Raw genomic sequence first — 15,063 nt, 5'->3', positions numbered from 1 at the left:
AGTGTGTGTGAGTGTGTGTGTGATTGAGTGAGTGAGTGTGTGATTGAGTGAGTGTGTGTGCAGGCAGATATCATTGTGTGATGTCTGTTTATAAGTATTTTTGTGTTTCAAATGTGTTTATGCGTGTATGTATATGTCTGTATATGTTTGTGTGTGCGTGACTGCGTGCGGCCTCCTGCTGTCTCTGGGGGTCGCCGTGCGGCCTCCAACTGTGTATAGATGGCTACGTGCGGCCTCCCGCTGTGTATAGATGGCTACATGCGGCCTCCCGCTGTGTATAGATGGCTACATGTGGCCTCCTGCTGTGTATAGATGGCGCCGTGCAGCCTCCTGCTGTGTATAGATGGCTACGTGCGGCCTCCTGCTGCGTATAGATGGCTATGTGCGGCCTCCTGCTGTGTATAGATGGCTACGTGCGGCCTTCCGCTGTATTTAGATGGCTACGTGCGGCCTCCCGCTGTGTATAGATGGCTACATGCGGCCTCCCGCTGTGTATAGATGGCTACATGTGGCCTCCTGCTGTGTATAGATGGCGCCGTGCAGCCTCCTGCTGTGCATAGATGGCTACGTGCGGCCTCCTGCTGTGCATAGATGGCTATGTGCGGCCTCCTGCTGTGTATAGATGGCTATGTGCGGCCTCCTGCTGTGTATAGATGGCTATGTGCGGCCTCCTGCTGTATATAGATGGCTACGTGCGGCCTCCAGATGTGTATAGATGGCTACGGGCGGCCTCCCGCTGTGTATAGATGGCGCCGGGCGGCCTCCTGCTGTGTATAGATGGCTACGTGCGGCCTTCCGCTGTGTATAGATGGCTATGTGCGGCCTCCTGCTGTGTATAGATGGCTACGTGTGGCCTCCCGCTGTGTATAAATGACTACATGCGGCCTCCTGCTGTGTATAGATGGCTACGTGCGACCTCCTGCTGTGTATAGATGGCTACATGCGGCCTCCCGCTGTGTATAGATGGCTACGTGCGGCCTCCCGCTGTGTATAGATGGCTACGTGCGGCCTCCTGCTGTGTATTGATGGCTACGTGTAGCCTCCCGCTGTGTATAGATGGCACAGTGCGGCCACCTGCTGTATATAGATGGCACAGTGCGGCCTCCCGCTGTGTATATATGGCTACGTGCGGCCTCCTGCTGTGTATTGATGGCTATGTGTGGCCTCCCGCTGTTTACAGATGGCTACGTGCAGCCTCCTGCGGTGTATTGATGGCACCGTGCGGCCTCCCGCTGTGTATAGATGCGTCGTGCGGCATCCCGCTGTGTATAGATGGTGCTGTGCGGCCCTCTGCTGTGTATAGATGGCACCGTGCAGCCTCCCGCTGTGTATAGATGGCTACGTGCGGCCTCTCACCGTGTATAGATGGCTACGTGTGCTCAATATTGAGTCATACAATTAATGTAAGGTGTTTTTCCTGCCAGGGACAAGCAAAAGTGAAGCGTTCTTCACATGCATTTCCGCATGCGGGTTGACAAGCGCTTTCCAAGCGATTTTAGCATCACTTGGAAAGTGCTTGACAACTTGGTCACACTATATAAATCCATACAACCAGCATGAATTTATATAGTGTGACCATAAAAGAATGGTAAAAAATAAAAAATAAATATATAATTACCTTCTGATGGCCTGCCGACCTCAGCAGTCGCGTGACCCGTCACATGACTAAATGACGTCATGGCAGGTCCTTTTCCGACCATTGCGAGCTGCCGGCAAGCCAGGATGCATCGGATAAAGACACCGGGGGCCATCAGAAGGTAAGTATAATATTTATTTTTTATTTTACTCTTTTTTTACAGGTTCTATGGTACCTGGGTCCGGAGGAGAGTCTCCTCTTCTCCAAACCCGGGTACCATCCGCACACTGAAACGCAAGGATTCCGCATGTACAGATCCAGTGATGCGTAATCCATGCGTTCCAATGCAAGTCAATGGCGGCGAAAATGCAGCGCTTCTGCAAAATAATTGGTAATGCTGCGGATTTTTCCGCAATGATAATCTGCAGCGGAAATTTCCGCAGCATGTGCACAGCACATGCGGATTATCATTGGGGAACATGGCAGACCTTCTACCAAGCGTTTTTTAAGCGTTTCTGCAGCGGAATTGCCGCTGCAGAAACGCTTAAAAAACGCATAGTGGGCACGCAGCCTAAAAAAAATTATTATAATTAATATTGTGCCAAATTAATTTCATGTGAACTATCACATGATCTATCACAGGGGATCATGTGACATGTGATGCATCAGGTGTGTGTGTGGGGGGAAGGGGGAGGGCCCGCGTCTTCTAAACTGCCTGGGGCCCTTGCTACTCTTAATCCACCCCTGATAGCTATACTAAAGAGATGAGAGAATCAAGAAGGCGTCTGCAATGCCAAGCGCAGTGACCTTCTACAGCTGGCTCCAGAGCAACTATATGTCACACCTGACACACCTGTGACAGTTGTCCAGGCTTTGGGTCTAAGTCAGTAGTCACTCTATGTGACTGCAGACTTGTCAAACCTCATAGCACACAGGTGTGTGACCGCAAATATGCGATTTGCATATGTGCAGTCACGTGCCAACTAGTCATGCGGGGTCTGCTCAATACAAGTGAATAACAACTGAATAGAGTCTAGTTGGTATGTGGCCGGAAGCAAATCACAAACTTAAAGTCATTTGCCGCACCAGCATGGGGGAGTCCTGAAAATGCACACTGTGCATGCTGTGAGGATTCACAAGTCTGCAGTCAGTCTAAACTGGACAACCCCTTTGAACTGAACTGATCCGGACAACTTCAGAGCTGTACTTGCAAACAGCTTGCGCGCGCTCCTTGCCTACAAAACAAGCCACTCTGAGGTGACCGGTAACCTGGGAAACCAACAGTAAACCATAGAATTAAAATTCTCTCCTTTATTGAGAACGGGAGAATTTTTTCATAAGAGGTAAGTTACAAAGTTGTTTGTTTTTATATGTACTTTGCAATTTAACCATTAATGGACATGAGACAACCCCTTTAATGCAGTTGACTAATGAACATAGAAATCATAACTACCATGCATGAGCCAGTAGATGATAGACTGACATAACAGACTGTGAATAGGTTCACATTCATCAGGGCTGTAGCTACAGAAAAGGGGGCAATGACTTCTACTTATGTGGGAACCAAAAGTCACATTTCTAGATAAAAAAAAATAAAAAGTGTATGTATATTATAAAGCAATTCAGGGATAAAAATGGGCTGGTGGCCAAACTCTATTGGTGCTGGCCAGGGGGCAGGTGTCAGACAGCTATTTTGTCTTGCCTAGGGTATTTATATTAACGGGAAAATATCAACAGAAAATAGCCTGTTGATCAAATCAGATTTTTTTTGCTAAAAGTATTTTTTACAATTTTTTTTTTATTTTACATTGCACAGTCTGTACTAAAACTAAAAAATGGAAAGCTTCATACTGTCCGCTGGAGCTTTTTTTTGCCTAGTACTTCCACTTATTTCAGGAAACAACACATGTACATTAGGCTCAATGCTCAGATCCCAACACCTTATTTTATATTGAAGTGTCTAATGAGCGTATGCAAAGGTCATTGTTACGTGAAGGGGAGCAGGCTCAGCTGTGACACCGTTTAAGGTGCTTTCACATTGTGTTCCGGCATCCGTTCGGCGGCCCCATCGATGCTTACGTCCGAACCCCCCCGCAAAACGGGATTCGGACGTATGCGCCGATGGGGCCATAGACTATAATGGTATCAGTAGAGTGAATGTGCGCTCTACCGTGCATCATTTTTGGGCGTATATGCCTACTGGAGGTGGGTACTCAGATGCAGTATATTACGTCTGAGTTTCTGCCTCCTCGAAAATGATGCACGGTAGAGGGCATTTTTGCTCTGCTGGCACCATTATAGTCTATGGCTGAGTCGGCGCATATGTCCAATTTCCGTTTTGCGGGGGTTCGGATGTAAGCCCCTTGGTGCCACTGAACGGGTGCAGGGACGCAATGTGAAAGCACCCTTATTCTGATTAGTGGAGCCTATGTTATCCATTGTGTATAGAGGTATTACTGGTTATTGTAATGCTGCCTCTGCTGATAAGAAAACTCATGTAAACTCTTCCTGATAGGACAGGAGGTAGGAGTCCCCAGTGACCAGAGTGAAAATTGCAGGATTACTCATTTCATTTTATTTTTTTTTTTATAAAAATCATAATATGAAGAAAAAAAACTGTGGCAAATTTAAAAAAAATACACATAGCACAAAAACTTGATTTAAATAATAAGTAATTTCTGATGATCGGATTTAATGGTCAGGGATGAAAGTCATTGCTCAGGTGAAGGAAACCCTGGCTATTACGTAAAGCCCTCTGAAACATTAAAGTTGGCGGAATTCATTGATTTTGGCAGTGTGTATGGGGGCGTCCCTACTGATGATGTTGGTGGGAGACAAAAATTAGGACAGTATAAATTCAATCTGATCCTTTTGTTCAGCTAAGAAGTAATCTGATGCCAGAGGTGTCTCCCAATGGTTTCCTCCTCTCTCCCCAATCATCTGATATACAGTATATGGGGCCTTCCGACAGATGATTTTGGAGGAGAGAAGGATCAAGCAGGTTCAATTTAAATGCAGATCCTTTTGCTCTTTTTGGTAATAAGTCGCTGCCTGAGTGGTCTGACAGTGCCTTACTCCACTCTTACCTTAGAGAACTTATATATTTTTGCAGAAACCAAACATTAATATGTATGATGTTTTGGGAGAGAGACCTGATGGACAAAAGAGCCTTAGGTACACTGTATGTAAGGTATATGGGCACCTTAACGCATAACTTACCTGGCCTGAGTTTCAGGACAAGCTTCTGTGGAGTGATCTGTCTTACATGATCACTGTTTTTCTGAGCTCCTTCTGTAAGGGGATTCCTCCTGTGAGTTTCTACCTTGGATATAGGAAATTCAATGTGGTCTGCAGGGCATCCTTTAGATAGCAGGACTTCAGTAGTGTCACACCGAGCCGAGACTCCCAAAGGATCAGTAAAATTCTGTAGAAGTACACAGTAGAAGGATTCAGGCACAAGCAGATGTCAACAGAAATTCTATAACTCGCAGGGAGGCAGCAAGCAACAATCTCAGTAGAGGCAACAGGTGACTTGAACAGAGGTAGACAATAGTCAATTGCATCGGTGGGTTATACACTTGTGACAATCTGCCGACACTTCCCTCAGCAGCTACTCCATCTCATTGCAACATTCTCTGTGTCACTTTCACAGCAGCTCAGCATACTATCACAGTACTGATCACAACTGTTCTCATGGTCCCTTCTCTTGGCAGCAATGTCCTGCTGTAACTTGTACACACTTCCTGTCCACTTCACTCAGTTACCGTGTATCAGTGCCTTACACTCAGACATTAGTCTCTTGTCATCCCTGGCATGGAATTTAACACTCAGTCATCAGTCTACAGACTCCTCTTATGTGGCTCTTAACCTCTTTTATTGTAGGTTGACTATCTCTTTTTCTCTCTACATGCACTTTTCACGGGATTAAACCTGTATGCTCTCTTCTGCTATGATCATTCGCACTCTCTATATAGCGATACTTTCTCTTGCAGGGAAGCTTGGCTTCTCGGAACAAATGGCACTGACCACAGCTCAGGCTGGAGTTCTTACATACTCTACTGTGGCCCTTACAAAAACCTAGGGTAGTGTATCCTTATAGTGATTGCTCTGTGAATTCTAACAGGGGCTTGAGGACTTATGATAAATGCTGATACCATTCGGACCAATGGCAAATCCATGTCACCAGCAGTTCAGTGCACATTAATTCTTTAGAACAATGTTCAAAACCCTTGCTTACAGTGATACGATTGATGACTGCAACTGCTACCGTGCATAAGGCATTTCTTGCACCAGTGTATATCTCCTCTCTAATTACTAACACTGACACCACAATTCACAACCTATATGCAGTGCATCATCCGCACAAGTGCCACGTTAGTTGCACAATTCAGTAAAAATAACGCTGCGTCAATCCACATTATAATCAAGCATTATATGGCAAACCTGTCTACAAGAGCGTAACACATAAAACATTACTTAAAATTATAGTGCATAATAGTGTCATGTACAGTTTATTAACAAAATGTAGCAATTTAATTGCACTAAAAGCTGAAGCATATACATAGTATCAATCTAATAACTAGGTCACCAGTTGTTTTTTTCCACCGCAACAGGGTAAACAGTAATTCCTATCAAGCAATGAAAAGAATGTGCAAGCTCAGTGTACAACATTGGGGTCCATGTATTGGTCATACGTTTCCTGACAGATTGAGGGTAAGGTTCTCATTTCAAACCTCTAATATGTCGAAATCATGCTCTTGTCTTTTGAGTACTGAGGCTATGACCATAGTGAATGATCAGTAAGCCCCAGCTGCCATCAATAAGCCACCAGCTATGGCATGGATAAAAAAAAACGGTCACTGTGGATGGCACTTTCACCTTTTCATTGCCTATGACATGTGTAATATATTATGACAATTAAAAATAGTATCGGCTAGAGCTTAGGCTTAGATCTAGGTATCATATTACAGTCCATCTTTGACTTCAAATGATAACAGGATACAAGCACTAGGTGCAAAACTCAGAAAGAAAATACAGAATGGAAACTTTTACTACCCGGTTCTGTATCTGTCAGACACAAGGAACACTGAATGTAGCAACACAAGTTAATGACCATAGTAGAACCTGCAAGTCGCCAAGTCCATGGGGAATAGTGTGCTTGCTATATGGACCAATTTACAATGGCAGACCATTCGGTAAGAACATGACAAGAGGATAACCCCCAAATGATAGGTCCAAATCAGATAAGAGACAAAGTAAATTCCATAAACAACCTTTATTGTGAAGCAATGGTTAAGTGGCACTACATGCATGTTAGGGGGTGACGAAGGACGTGTGTCCGAAGCGCGCGTCGGGGCTGTGCCATTTATTTAGCTGGATCAGTTATGCAGCTATTGATTCATCTCTTGTTTACAGGGTATGATGCTATGGACTTATTATAAATATACCAACACCTATGCATACGGTATACATTGATCATTAATTATTATTTACTGCATATTTATATATGTATTGTATGCATTGGCTCTTAGTTTATTAACATATGATTATACATCATGGCTATCTACCTGCTTTTCCCTTCACATTCTTTTCTGGTACTCAGTCCAGCACATTGACTGTCATGTTTTAGCAACATCAATGATTGTTTAAATTATATGTATAGCTTTGCAGTGCGGACATGCTTGTGCATGTAGTGCCACTTAACCATTGCTTCACAATAAAGGTTGTTTATGGAATTTACATTGTCTCTTATCTGATTTGGACCTATCATTCGGTGGTTTTCCTCTTGTCCGGTTCTGTATCTGTGTAGGGGAGAAGGAGGAGGAGCCGCAAAGTGAGAGTGAAAGAAAGGTCAAAGTGTTCAACATGTTAGGCCATAGATTGAACCCGATGGACTTAAGTCTACCTTCAACCTTAAAAACTATGAAAGTCTTTTATTGTCACCTCGCCCTCTTTCTCTCTCGACAGTCTTTGGATGAACCCGTGGGTGTAAAACACAGTAATTTTTCTTCCTGTTATTGCTCATCTGAAAGAGAGGATATATGTTCCCTCTCTCATTTAGATGAGTCTTTTTTCTAGTAATGGAGTGAGAAGATCAATGGTTTCACATGTAATAAATCTCTTTGTAGCGTTGAGCTAAAAGATTTGCAGAACCCTGGTCCAACCGGAGATACCGGTATGTAAAAGGAGTTTCTCAAGGCTCTGGTCCCGCGACCATGGACTAACTACATGGCCGTTGGACCAGGGTCTTGCAAATCTTTTTGCCCAACTCTAGTAACAGGTCGTCTCTGGTGTTTCAGAGAAAATATAGACGATCTCCTAGCCAGAGACCAGACTAATGCAGACGACTTCTCCCAGTGATTGACAGGTCTCTCCCATAGCAATTCTACCCCTGTTGCTTTTCAGACTATTTGTTAATTTGTGCTCTGGATCACAGAGCTTTTTAGTCTCGGTCATGATGATTTTTCTAAAGGTTTGTGCATATAGACATAGGTAACAAATATGAAAGTTATTCTGAGCTTCCACGAAAAAAAAACAACAACAACCCTACATTATAACTGGTTCATACCCAAAAATCCAATCCTCAGTGATCATAGGCTTTTATGTTCATATTCTATATAGCCATAGGGAATCCTAACTCTTGATATCTCATTTCCCAGCAGTACGAGAAGATGGTAAAATCCTGCATTGATGAGGTCTGGACATCTCGGGGGCACTCCTTGACTTCCGCCCAGACGGTAATATTGATTAATTTTCCATTTATCTCTAAAGCAATCTCAAAGTCTAATTCTGTTGTATTAGATGAATGATGTTTTTTTTCTGAGGCAGGAAGTGAATCTCACAGAGAGTGCCCTTAAATGGCTCAATGAATTCCTCCCACTGTTTTGTCTGATTGAAGATATTCACTGTATATAAGCCAGAAAGATGCTGTAATAAAAGATTCATGTCCGATGACAACAGGAATACCTGAACTGTGTGAATATTGGACAATATATAAAAATAACTGTAAATAATTTGGGTATCATTGTCAATTAAGTGAGGAATCCATGTAACTGGGGCACCATTGACCCAGAAGGGAAAGTGACTCCGAGCTCCTACTCTTCCACGGTACAAAAAAGTAGACGACCACTTTAATTTTGTAAGAGGAATACATGTACAGGCCACTAAACCAAAGATCGGACTAGTCTACCAGAGAATCCCATGAATAGCTACGGTATCCAAGATGTCCATATGGTCGGGGTTTGTCCATTTTTTTATCAGAGGAGTCTTTTATACATATATTAAGCTGAGTTTTACATTTGTGATTTTATGGAACCCATTGTTGCTCAATTTTGATGTTACATTATGCCCTTGAAATTCATTCAGCTAGTGTAATAATGTAATAACAGAAAAGTGGGGGAGGAAGGAGATGCAGCTGCAGTATCTCACCCTCATGATGTCAGTGGGACTGCATGCTGTGAGAGGGAGGAGAGATCGGCAGAGCAGCAGATTAGATTAGTTGGGATCACAGTTTTTATATGATACCTGAAAGAGCACATCTACTCTGTAATCATGGAGAGGAGGGGGATGCAGCTGCACTGTGTCTCCCTCAGGATGTCAATGAGACTGCTGATCCCTCTTCCCGCTCCCCTCTCACATCATGCGGAGTGGAATATCAGATTAGCTGGGATCACAGTGCTTACATGATACCCTAAAGAGCCCATGTACTCTGCAATCATGGAGAGAAGAAGGGGGGTGGAGCTGCAGTATCCCTCCCTCAGGATGACAATAAGACTGCATGCTGTGAGAGAGGAAAGGGCTCAGCCAAGGGGGATATCAGAATAGTTGGGATCACAGTTTTTATATGATACCTGGAAAAGCTCATCTACTCAGCAATCATGTAGAGGAGGGGGATGTAGCTGCAGTATCTCTCAATCAAGATGTCAGTGAGACTGCATGCTGTGAGAGGCAAGAAGGATCAGCAAAGGGGGATATCAGATTAGCTGGGATCACAGTTTTTACATGATACTTGGAAAAGTTCATCTACACTGCAATCATGGAGAGGAGGGGGGTGCAGCTGCAGTATGTCTCCCTCGGTGTCAAGATACTGTAGCAGGATTTCCATGGAGAAATTGGCTCCTTCCCTGTGCCTGAAGCTAGGAAGACCCTAGGCTATCTCTGTACCCCAGATTACCTCTGAAGGTGGAGATGCTGGGGTCATGTACCTTGCTATGCTCTTTTATGCACGCTAACCTGTTTCCTACCCCACCCAGGGATGTATGGAACAAAAGTGTGTAGGAAAACACAAACACAACAGACAGGCGAAACAGACAGGGATAAAAGAAAACAACAATCGTACACATACACTCACCAAACAACCGAGTGGAAATAAAGGGAACAGTAGGATGGGTAAACCAAATGGGAGAGGATTAGGATAACACACAATACCAAATCCACACAGATATCTCCTGTAAACTACACTAACCAACTGCAACTAATTCAGAACTCTCCTTCACCACCAAACCAGGAAGTTGAAACTATCACTTGCAACTCCCAACTGCAAATGGTGAGCATATATACCTGAGAGGAGTGGCCAACACAGAACAGCTGAGGCAATTCAGGATGGAGAGTGTCTGGAGATCAACTGAACTGATTAACCCTTGCAATGACAGGGCAAGGAAGACCTGCACTGTTTATTAGAATGGTGAATCAGTTCTAGTCGGTGCAAGAGTTCGTGTAACCAGGCGCCGCAATATTCTGGCCCCTCTGTCGCGATATCCCTGTGACACTCGGCATGCCAGTAAGACTGCATGGTGAGAGAGGAAAGAGAGATCAGCCAAGGGGGATATCAGATTAGCTGGAACCCCAGTTTTACATGATATCTTAGAGAGACCATCTACTCTACAATCATGGAGATAGAAAATGTATATTTCCTGAAACCAGGAAGGAAAAAAAAAACCAAATCAGTAGATTATAAACAACGTTTCTGGTTTCACAACATCTGATACACATCAGCAACCGCCTGATGATAATTGTGAATATATAACATGTTAAAACACATTCAACAGTATATGAAGCTTATTCAGGGCTGTAGATGGCGGTTTATCCTGCTGCATCTAGGATGAGTCTGCAAAAATAAAAATACCTAAGACAGCTGCAAAGAAAGCTGACAAAAACAAAGAAGCCATCCGTGCCTGAAGCATTTCATGGTAACAGAATATAAAAGTACACTTCTGGTCATGCCTCGCGAGCTTACAGATTTACCTTCTGAGAGCACCATGCGCAGTGTGGTCCTAACTTCAGACAGTCTTCACAAGTCATTGTACTTCCCAGAAAACAAGTGCCTACATATCGGTACAGAAGAGAGGGACATATGGTTGGTTATAGAAATATTAGTGTTATTCCAACAGAGAAAACTTCAGAGAAACAAATGGAAAATGTATCAGCACTGTCACTGGTTCAATTATATTCTTTTACGGAGTATCCCAGGGAAAACACCAGAGGGAGTGATGCACAGCGAAACTTAGAATCTGAAGATCTACACACCAAGATTACTATTGGTAGTATATGGTCGTTTATTTCCCATCCCATAAAGTCCTCAATCCACAAAGGTCAGCACTTTTGGGTGGGATTTACAAAAAATACAACCCTCTTCGATCCGGAGTGGGGCCATATTTAGAGAGACTGTATCTGAAAAATTGTGACAGTTCTGGCAAATTCGGGACAGTTGACAGCTATGAGTGTAACACAGTTTTTCAGTTTTAACTGGAGTGATTTTTTCAAATGTTCCTTTCACCCAATTGGGCGTATACCATAGAGGTTCTCTGTGGGCATGGCTGTGTTTTGATTGGCCAGTGTCAGAGGTGAAGAAGCAAACGCCAATGAGAAGTTCTGTGACACACGCCCAATTGGCTGAAAGGAAAATTTGCACTATTATTACTGTAGTGAAAACTTTAGAACAGGCGGGCACAGAAGAAAAACAAAAAGTGTTCCAGAAGTAGTGGAACAGCACAGATTGAAGGAGTTACTCAGTTTAGATTTAAAAAATCCTCTTTAAATACTGTCTTGATTCATAGTGAAAGCCTGTGAGTCCTGTTTCCTCTGCCCATATAAAGTATTTGGCAGATTTGTTGTATTAATTTAAATACATGGTGCACTGTGTGTGGCTGGGGAAGCAGAGAAAGCCTGTGAGTCTTGCTTGCCCGCCCACATACTGTGATTGACAGGTCTGCTTTTATACAGTACAATTTGATACAGGAAAAGACATAAATCATTTTGTGTGGGTAAGAGAAACAAGACTTACAGACTTGTTTATTAATGAAAATACAAAATCAAATTCATGATATCAACACGTCCCCTCTATTAAATCCTTTTTTTCCGATAGGGTAACACAGGTGATCTAACAGACATGCATTCAGTTAGGGGTGGCAGTTTTTCAGCAATGCCTCCACTAAACTTTTGATGGTTCTACTCTTCCTCACATCCGATGCATACATAGGGGGTATATGTAGTTCCATTCTTATAACAAACCCTGATGGTGTAGTGCATGGCCAAAGACAGAGACCCTATGCATATTAGACATAACTCCAGTATCACTAATAATCAACAGTATAAAATCTATTATAAGGCATAATGCCCACAGTAATGTCACAGTAGAGAGACTATGCACAGTCATGTTACAGTAACGACAATAATTCACAGTGATGCCATTGTGAAGAAATATGAAACACTATAATGTCACAGAACAGGCATAATGACCACAGTGATGTCACAGTACAGAGACTTTGCACACAGTGTTGTCACAATAACAGGAATAATGCACAGTGATGCCATTGTGAAGAAATAAGAAATGCTGTAATGTCACAGTATAGGCAAAATGCTCATAGTGATGTCACAGTAGAGAGACTATGCACAGAGTGATGTCACAGTAGAGAGACTATGCATAGAGTGATGTCACAGTAGAGAGACTATGTAAAGAGTGATGTCACAGTAGAGAGACTATGCAAAGAGTGATGTCACAGTAGAGAGACTATGAAAAGAGTGATGTCACAGTACAGAGACTATGCACAGAGTGATGTCACAGTAGAGAGACTATGCATAGAGTGATGTCACAGTAGAGAGACTATGCAAAGAGTGATGTCAGAGTAGAGAGACTATGCAAAGAGTGATGTCACAGTAGAGAGACTATGCACAGAGTGATGTCACAGTAGAGAGACTATGCACAGAGTGATGTCACAGTAGAGAAACTATGCACAGAGTGATGTCACAGTTGAAAGACTATGCACAGAGTGATGTCACAGTAGAGAGACTATGCACAGAGTGATGTCACAATAGAGAGACTATGCATAGAGTGATGTCACAGTAGAGAGACTATGTAAAGAGTGATGTCACAGTAGAGAGACTATGCAAAGAGTGATGTCACAGTAGAGAGTCTATGTACAGAGTGATGTCACAGTAGAGAGACTATGCAAAGAGTGATGTCACAGTAGAGAGACTATGCACAGTGATGTCACAGTAGAGAGAGTATGCAAAGAGTGATGTCACAGTAGAGAGACTATGCAAAGAGTGATGTCACAGTAGAGAGACTATGCACAGAGTGATGTCACAGTAGAGAGACTACGCAAAGATTGAAGTCACAGTAGAGAGACTATGCAAAGAGTGATGTCACAGTAGAGAGACTATGCAAAGAGTGATGTCACAGTAGAGAGAGTATGCACAGAGTGATGTCACAGTAGAGAGACTATGCAAAGAGTGATGTCACAGTAGAGAGACTATGCAAAGAGTGATGTCACAGTAGAGAGACTATGCAAAGAGTGATGTCACAGTAGAGAGACTATGCACAGAGTGATTTCACAGTAGAGAGACTATGCAAAGATTGATGTCACAGTAGAGAGACTATGCAAAGAGTGATGTCACAATAACAGGAATGCACAGTGATGCCATTGTGAAGAAATAACAAACACTACAATGTCACAATGAAAGCAAAATGCCCATAGTGATGTCACAGTAGAGAGACTATGCACAGTGTGATGTCACAGTAACAGGAATAATTCACAGACGCCATTGTGAAGAATTATGTTATGTCACCATACAGGCATAATGCCCACAATGATGTCCCAGCAATAAGCATACTTTACTTAGTGATGTCAAAATTCAAGGATAATGCACACAGTGGCATCACAACAGAAGAAATACACATTATAATGTCACAATACTAACATAATATATAAATAAGGAACTGTGGAACTATAGGGCACCATAACAAATCCTGGAATGGGGACTGTTTCATATTTTAACACCTTCTTCGTCTTCAAAAGCTATACAGCAAAAGATTTGTCCGTTGCCTCCTTAATAGCTCCACTGCACATCATAAAATAAAAACACTGCATACTCACCTCAAAGACCTCCACCGTTCCTCCAGAGTCGGTTCTGCAATCCCCGGGGGTCACATGATATTGTTATGTCTCTTGACCACTACAGCATATCAGATGAGTGGATTTCCAGCTGCAGCCAATCAGTAGCTGCTGATTGGCTGCTGTGGTTATGTGACATAATAATGTCATGTGACTACCGGGATACACAGCTCTGCAATTTGAGGAACGGCGCTGGTCTGGGAAGGTAAGTATGCAGCGTTTTTATTTTATGATGGCAGTGAAGCTAATATGATGGGGTTGTACTCTAGTGGTGGGCCCCCTTAGTTGTTGAGCCCCATAGCACCTGCTATGTCTGCAACCCTTTTAAATATGCCCGTGCTCAGACTTAAGGTGTCCTAAATCAGTGATTCTGAGCTGAGTTTTTACACTGGATTGAGAAAAGTAAAGCACTGATTGATATGGATGACGTGGACGCTTTATTATGTAAAAATTGATTACAATTTTTAGATCTCAATTCCTAGTTATTCACTAGCAACGATTTCCACAGCCCGTACACACTACTCTGAGATTACTCAAGTATTCTGAATCTCTGTGTCCCAGCCCTGACTGTTTTATTGATGTGGTGAACATATTAATATTTACTTCCTCTACACGAAAAAAAAAAATCCATATGTGAATCCAGGTTAATTATGAACTTCCTGGTTTCTGTCTTTTCATTTTCATTATATGGACATTATAATTTTCATATTAACACTACAGGAATATTTTTAGGGGGCTATGTATGGCGCCATATGGGTACTGTATGGCACTATTATGTAGCAACACTATGGCACAATTATTTACTCAGTGTATTGCACTTGTATATGACCAATTCATGGCTCTATTATTTGGGCAGTATTATTTAATCACTCTATGGCACTGTATGATACTAGTCTATGACCAATGTAAGGCTATATTTTGTGGCCACTGGTATTAAAAGGGAATCTGTCATCAGATTTTTGCTATGTAACCGGAGAGCAGCAGAATGTAGGAGCAGAGACCCTGATTCCAGCGATGTGTCACTTACACATCGCTGTGCTTTGCCGTTTCAGCAAAATCTGTGCTTTATTAGCAGGAGATTATCTCTACAGGACT

General features: G+C 42.8%; 1 protein-coding gene across 2 annotated transcripts in view; it reads right to left on the bottom strand.

Moving 5' to 3' along the window:
* ITGB6 (integrin subunit beta 6) overlaps positions 1–15,063 on the bottom strand; it is a 67,158-nt gene that overhangs the window by 50,298 nt on the left and 1,797 nt on the right. For both annotated transcript variants that reach the window (XM_073647074.1, XM_073647075.1), the window contains exons 3-4: positions 10,820–10,899; positions 4,796–5,000 (exon numbers count right to left, since the gene is read on the bottom strand). In XM_073647074.1, the coding sequence (XP_073503175.1) occupies positions 4,796–5,000; positions 10,820–10,899 (285 nt within the window). The remainder of the gene's footprint in view (positions 1–4,795; positions 5,001–10,819; positions 10,900–15,063) is intronic.

The sequence above is a fragment of the Phyllobates terribilis genome, unplaced genomic scaffold, assembly GCF_046119375.1.
Source record: "Phyllobates terribilis strain yellow unplaced genomic scaffold, ASM4611937v1 Scaffold_9__5_contigs__length_417890890, whole genome shotgun sequence".
NCBI lineage: Eukaryota > Metazoa > Chordata > Amphibia > Anura > Dendrobatidae > Phyllobates > Phyllobates terribilis.
The sequence above is the reverse complement of the archived record's forward strand: the minus strand, read 5'-3'. Positions and strand labels throughout refer to the sequence as shown.